We start from the raw sequence: 7,226 nt of genomic DNA, 5'->3' as shown, positions 1-7,226 counted from the left end.
ATTGTTCTTGTTTGAACTTCCATGCTATACTTTGAACACTCTGAGACACATTAGTTATGCAAAACTGGGCCCATCTTGCTCTAGAGTAATCAGCTTACTCTACACTGGTGCTATGGCCTGAATAAGCTAAAACTTTAATATCAAATATTTGCCATTTGCCAGATGTGGTACTGAATACCTTTAATCCTAGCACTTGGAATCCAGAGACAGGCAGATCTGTGAGTCTGAAGACAGCCAGATCTACAAAGAGAGTTCCAGGGATACATAGTGAGACAGACCCTGTCAAGAAAACAAAACAAAACAAAACAAAACAAAACAAAACAAAAAGCCCACATATAGAGTGGGAAGTAAGTAGGGCATCTGGGTGGATCAGTATTATACAATAAACCTCAGAGAACTCACTCACCCACTGTTGTGTAAGTAGCAAGAACACTACTATCTGTGAACCTCGGAGCCCCTGACTGGACGCCAAATCTCCTAGCACCTTGAGCTTAGATTTCCCAGCCTTCAAAATATAAGAAGTAAATTTTTGTTATTTGTAAATCGCCAAGTCTATAATAGTATATAAAACAACCCAGAGAGACTGTAGCAAAACTTGGTATCAGAAGTGGGGTACTGCTGTACAAGAACCTAAAGTGAGTTAAGTATCTAGGAACTGGGGAAAGAAAAGGCTAGAAGAGAGCCCTGATTATCTTCAGCAGGAATTGTGTTGTAAGGGCTTTAAAAAATACATAATATCATGTGAGGCTTTTCATGTTCAGTTTTGTTCTCTGCTGGATTCAGTGTTCTGCAGACACTGAGCTGGCTTTCCTATATGTGATACATAAATGTACAAATGGGGCAAAAAAAAAAAAAGACATTCATTTTCAATTTTCTTCTAAGCAACCTACTATGCACCCAGTTACTGATAATGATAATGGCCCTAACTGATGTTCTAGCTACTAGAAACTAGTCCTTAAGCCAGTCTCTGAAACTTTAGATTTGTTGCATGACCAAAAGTCAAAAGTTGTCTCCATTTTCAAGTGCAGACATGAAGAATATTAGCAAACACTAGTCATCATCTTCATAAAAGTTCTGGTAGATTTTCTGTTCACCTTTTCATACTGCTTAGCAACACAGAGTCCTCGTGAATAACCCAAGTGAAATACACGGAGGCACCAATGTGAATATTGCATTGGCATTACTTATGGCGTCCCCTTGAAGCAGTTCACAGAGAGTGAGGTAAAGAGAACCATGGTGTGATAGGATAAACACAGGGAAAGTGCACCAAGGCATTCAGAGAGCAGGTTCTACTTGGAGACAGGAGGCCTTGAGATCAGGAGACACTTCTCACCCTGTAAAAGCAGGAAGGCATCTTACGAAGGAACGCCTAATGAAAGGAGCAACCGATACTAAGTAACAAAAATGTCTCAAAGCTTGGAAGTCTCAAATCTGTGGGTATGTAGAGTCCCAAAATGCTGCACTTATTTTCACTTATTAATTATTTGAGAACATCATACAATGCATTTTGATAATATTCACCCACTCTTGCCCTAGTTCTTCCTAGATATTCCAACCTCCTATACCCCCACCATGTCATGTTTGGGCCCTTTTTTATAACCCTGAGTCCAATTAATGCTATCCAGATAATCCTGAGTGTTTCTTCGTCTACATAAGCATTCCTAGCCTACCAGGAGCCACACCTTTAAAGAAAAATGACTCTCCCTTCCCTAGAAGACAACTGACCACAGGCCTTAGTTGCTGGTCAGGGCTCAAAAATCCTTCCCCACTCCATGCTAGACTGACTTCCAGATAGAGCAGGACTGACAGAGACTTGAATGCACAGAGACTGTAGCAGCATGCACAGCACCCGCACAGGTTTATGACAGATGAAGTCGAAGCACTGAGCAGGGGAAGGGTACAAAGGCTCCCATCCCTAACCAAGAAGCTATGTGCAAATTATAACTGCTGGCAAAGGAAAAATTGGCTCTCCCTAATACAGTCTCACTGGGCATTTCAACCACACTTCAGGGTAGACCCCATGCCCAAGAGTAGCTGGCCAACACAAAGTAAACTCAATGACATTTTTTTTGTAGATTTTTTTTGACTCATTATGTTTTGTTTATGCTTTTTTGTCTTATTGGTCTTTGCTTATATATTTTGTTTTCAATTGTGAAGTTTTAGGGTTGTTTCTTGTTTGTTTGTTTTTTAATATTTCTTTTTGTTTGTTTTAGAGCAAGAAACGTCACAGAACTAGGTGGGTGTGGAGGTGAGGAGGATCTGGGAAGGGAAACTAGAATGTATTGTATGAAAAGACAATTTCAATTTAAAGAAGAAAACAAGGGTTAGAGATGTAGAGCTCAGTGGTTAAGAGCACTGCCTGCTCTTCTAGAGATCCTGAGTCCTCAAACCCCAGCAACCACATGGTGGCTCATCACCATCTGTAATGGGATCTGATGCTCTTGAGTGGTGTGTCCGAAGACAGACACAGTATACTTATATACATAAAGTAAATAGATCTTAAAAAGAAAGAAACAGATAGACAAAAATAGTAAGAGCCAGAGGACCATGATACTTTGTGCAAGATGTTTCTAGACATGACTGCAGTGTTGTGTCCATGAAATCTCAACAGAATGGTTACCTGAACAAGACCTGCATAATGACCGTACAAGTCAACATACAAGCAAAAATAGGTGAAATTACACAAGGGCTCATCCATGAAGAACTACAAGGAGTCCGTGGCTGCTGAGAGAAAAAGAACCAGTTTTCTCTAGGTACAAGACCCCTGACAAGTGATCCAATTTCAAGTGGTCAACCCTAAACTCATGAACATAGAAGCAACATTAAATGGACTTCATAGGTTATAATACATATATGTGTATATATGTGCAACATTAATTATAAACAAATATGTCATGAATTTGAAAGTGAGGAAGGGGAAGAAGTTGGGGAACAGAGAAAGATGGGTGGAAATGATGTCAGTACACTGTATTCATGTATGAAATTCTAGAAAAAGTAATTTATAAAAAAAATGAAGCAAATTTTATTTATACCTAGAGCAGAACCTTAGTCAGAAAAACTTCTTTTTGTGGTGGGTAACATCACTAGGGAGATAAAACTGGTCAAAAGTATTGAGAATAAAAGGCCGGGTGCTCAGCCATAAATGGGAGGTCTATCTTAAACATCTGCCCCTAGAGGTGGAAAGAATGTTAGAGCCAGAAGATAGGAACCAGTGATGTGAAATGCTGCCTTCTAGACACGGCATTGCTGTCATAAAGACGAACTTACCGCAGTTGGGTTTACCTGTGCTAGACCCGCACAAGACCAAGTCAGTCACAATCCCTGGAAGGGGGACGGATTATCACCAGGCTCCATGCCTTGCAAAGGAGCTATTTACAGTGTGCCACTGAGAGTGCTCCCAGGCACCAGTGTATGGTCCCTCACCCACGCACTGATGAGCAGCACTAACTGGATCCAGTGTGTTCTAATATATGTTTAATGTCCAGCGTCAATATTAGGGCTGTCGCCTTGTCTTACTGTATCCTTTTTTGTCCTGTTGAACTGCTGTCTCTTGGAGGTGTGCTCTTTTCTGAAGAGGAAATGGAGGGGAAGTAGATCTGCAGGAGAGGGGAGCGAGGAGGAGTGGAGAGACGAGAAACTGTGGTTGGGACGTACTGTATGAGAGAAGATTCCACTTTCAATTTAAAATAAAGACAAAGGAGGGGTGGACATTGCAGGGACATTGGGAGGGGTGGGAGAGAATCATATTTGTCATGACCTATTTGAAGTTCTCAAAAAAATGTTAAGAATTGCCTGACATATTGAGATTTGAGACACACATGAAAGCACTGAGCATCTGATTTAGACATTTGTGGAAATTGGAGCTACTATGTTATCTTGTCAAAGGTATAAATCCTTTGGCAGACCATTTTTGAGGATTCAGAAAGAATTCAGTATACATTCAGTATACAGTTTAAGGCCTGACTTTACACCTACAAGCCCTTCTTTCAAACACTTACTATGTTGGTGTTAGTAGATAAAATAATAAGAGAAATCTCTTCATTCCCAATGCTATGTAAAATAGTTCCTTCTTCCAAAGAATACATTTCTTTTGAAAAACACACATCTACGCCAGTTTATTCCCACTTTAGTAAAAAGCGCCTATGAAATTAGCCATCTTAAACTTTGACGGGTAATTTAAAAAGTTATAACTTCAAAGGCCAGCTCAACCACTCCTCCTTAAGATACAAACTCAAAGTCCAGGGAGGTTAAGAGATTTGCCTATGATCACATTCAGTCCATGACAGATGTGAGATTGAAGAGACACTCTCCACAGACAGGTTCTACCACCAGTAAGGTGACCCGACTGCTCCTAAAGAATGCGCTGCTTTCAATCCTCATTTCTCACAGGCCGGCTGCCATGGCTGGAGAGCAATGGCTTGGCTTCCCACATCAGGAACACAGAAGCCAACACACCAGTTATCAAACGGCTTTGAGGTTGGCTTGAAGTCTTCTGACCGTCTACGGGAATGAGAGCCAGGGTTGTTCCTCCTCGTTTTCAGAGAGTTCCAGTAGGTATCCAGATAGATAACACAGCTGACCCTTTGCCGGCAGCAGCCTTGGAAACTAGGGAATATTCCTCAGCAGCCTGTCTGCCTGCCTGCCTGCCTGCCTGCCTGCCTGCCTGCCTGCCTGCCTGCCTGCCTGCCTGCAAGGATTGATTCTAAGAGCAATCAGCAGCTTCAAACCAGAGGAGCGCCCAGGGCATTCCCATCCTGCAACTTGATCCAAACAAATAGCTGGCTGCTATGAAACTGATCATTTTCCGCCTCCTGCCCCTGTCGTATAAGAAACAATGGGTAACATCTTACTGATGGAGAAACTAGGAGAAGTTACATCTTTATCAAAAATCCCCCTGCAGAGGAAAACAAGAGGAGGGCACAGGTGAAGCAAATATAAGCAAGGCTAGTGACGTGGCTTGCAGGTGTGGAGTGGAAGACAGACATGCATGTGCCCCAGGCCTTTGGACTCGGGGAGCAGAGAAGCTTGAGAGAGCTTTACTTACTCACGTCGCCAAGAACAACAGATGGAGTCTGTCACTGCCAAGTTCTAATGTGGTTCGCTCATTCAACAAACTGGGCTCGTCAAGGACCCATGAGCTGCTGACAGGGAGGTGGGTATCTCGCACTCACAGCTAGATGTATGGCAAGGAAAGCTCAGGTCAGTTTCCACAGAAGCCAGCCTGTACCTGGATCCAAATGCATAAACTGAAGGCAACCAATGTCCAGTTTTTAAAAGTCTACTTGTTTTTAGTATAAAAATACAGAGGCAACCCCTAGAAGTTACACAGCCACTACCTGCCAAGGCTCATTGTGAGAAGTGCTACAAATACTTCTTACCCTGAAGGATACTCAGTGGAATAGCCATCATCTTTCATCTTCAAATATTAAGGCCACCAAGAGAATTAAGCTTACTCTGTCAGTCTAGTACCTTTTAAAATTAGTCCTTAAATACTAGAGCCCAAAACTCTTCCGATGAAAAGTTTCGATTTCTATCCACCAGCCACCTCAGGGCCTGGGCTTCTTTCTTCGACTGTTGAAAGCTGGGCAGCCACAGCTCTCGCAATGATCTCCCACGCAGGGCCGGAGAAGCTGGAGATGAGAAGGTGAACAAAGTGGGCTCTGGGCAGTGCAGGTGGCTAACGTCCGCCTTCCATTGTTTGGGTGGTAAGCCCTGCATGGAGAGAAGGAGAAAAAGAACATAAAACATACGGTAAGGAAATGCAGTCCCCATGTTCCTGCTGCTCAACCATAAGACATGGCATACTTTCATAAAGCAAATACTTTCTCTCCATCGTCTCAGCAATTACACGGCTGAAGTGTCACGGGGGAAAGTATCAACATTTCTTGAGGCTATTCTATGCACTGGACACTCCATTAGGCGCCTGAGACAGTCTCACTTAGTTTTCCTGGCAATCAAATGAAATAAATACGACCACCATATTTTACTGAAGTAGGTAGTAGAATTCTAAGTACTGTCCCAAAGCACTCTATCAGCACACTTCAGACTCAGCCTAGTTCTCCAGAGTCTGCTTCCCCACTCCTCTTTATTGCCTTATTTCATTTCTTTTCTCCTCTTTGCTAATGCTCATATCCTCCTCTGCATAGGAAAGCTTTGTACTGTGAGAATATAGTTACTGAGATTTTGATGTAATGTTACTTTTTCACTGCTGTGACCACAACAAAGGCTATTTATTCTTTTAAGAAGCATTTGATTAGGTTTACAGTTTCAGAGGGTTAGAGTCTTTGACGGGGAGCAGAGGCGTGACAACAGAAACAGCTGAGAACTCACCTCCTCTTCTACAAGCAGGAGGCAGAGAGGACACACTGGGAATGGTGTGAGTCTTTTGATACCCCTAAGCCTGGCCCCAGTGACACACCTCTTCAAACAAGGCCACACCTCCTAATCCTTCCCGAAAAGTTCCACCAACTGGGGACCAAGTGACCATATGCTTTCCCCTTTCCACATTTCCCCACAAACCCAGGAAACTTCATGCTCTTTCTGTTTCTCAAGAAAAAAAAAATCACACACAGACACACACACAAATAAAAATAAAAATAAACATATACTGAAGGACTTGGCTATTCTTAAGGGGCCGGTGACTAGGAGTTTGATCGTTCATATGGACAACACAAATTGGACGCGATATATTTTTCTTCTTTTGGGAATTGAAGGCACAGGGGTGAGAGTGTGGACACTGGAGTAAAAGAAAGTGTGATCAGGATGCTTTACATGAAACTCCTAAATAATCAATAAAAATATTATATTAGAAAAGAAACTAAATGAAACCTGATTTGTGTTGGCCAACTACTTCTGGGCATGGGGTCTGCCCTGGAGTATGGCTGACATAACTAGAATCACTCAGTTAAAGAAAACTGATTTTCTCTCTACCAGCAGTTATCAATTGCAAATGGCTGGAGAGACATACAATAAAGTTTCTCTAAAGTGAAACATGCCTGTAATTAATCCAATTAGTGATGTAGTAACAGCCATGTTTTAGTGTTGACAAATATAGACTGGCTTTAAGAGCAGCTAGGTAAAGGGTATACAGAGATCAGCTTTTCACTGTAACTCTTCCATTAATAAAATTTGTTCAAGAAAAACATTCTTAAAGGCAATTTTAAATGCTTTAAAACTCCCAGGAAAACTGATGTTTTTATACTTTCTACTTGGCTAAGCTATGTCAT

The 7,226-nt window shown here is 42.0% G+C and overlaps 1 protein-coding gene across 3 annotated transcripts in view; it reads right to left on the bottom strand.

Annotated features, from left to right (window-relative positions):
- Nucleotides 1–2,438: 2,438 nt before the first annotated feature.
- Fut10 (fucosyltransferase 10) overlaps nucleotides 2,439–7,226 on the bottom strand; it is a 72,927-nt gene continuing 68,139 nt past the window's right edge. For 2 of the 3 annotated variants that reach the window (XM_031339478.1, XM_031339479.1), the window contains one exon: nucleotides 2,439–5,712. In XM_031339478.1, the coding sequence (XP_031195338.1) occupies nucleotides 5,479–5,712 (234 nt within the window). In that variant the 3' untranslated portion in view covers nucleotides 2,439–5,478. The remainder of the gene's footprint in view (nucleotides 5,713–7,226) is intronic. The other variant, XR_004109853.1, reaches the window with a different exon arrangement.

The sequence above is a fragment of the Mastomys coucha genome, unplaced genomic scaffold (assembly GCF_008632895.1).
Source record: "Mastomys coucha isolate ucsf_1 unplaced genomic scaffold, UCSF_Mcou_1 pScaffold22, whole genome shotgun sequence".
Lineage (NCBI taxonomy): Eukaryota > Metazoa > Chordata > Mammalia > Rodentia > Muridae > Mastomys > Mastomys coucha.
Note: the sequence above shows the minus strand (reverse complement) of the source record. Positions and strands in the feature narration are given on the sequence as shown.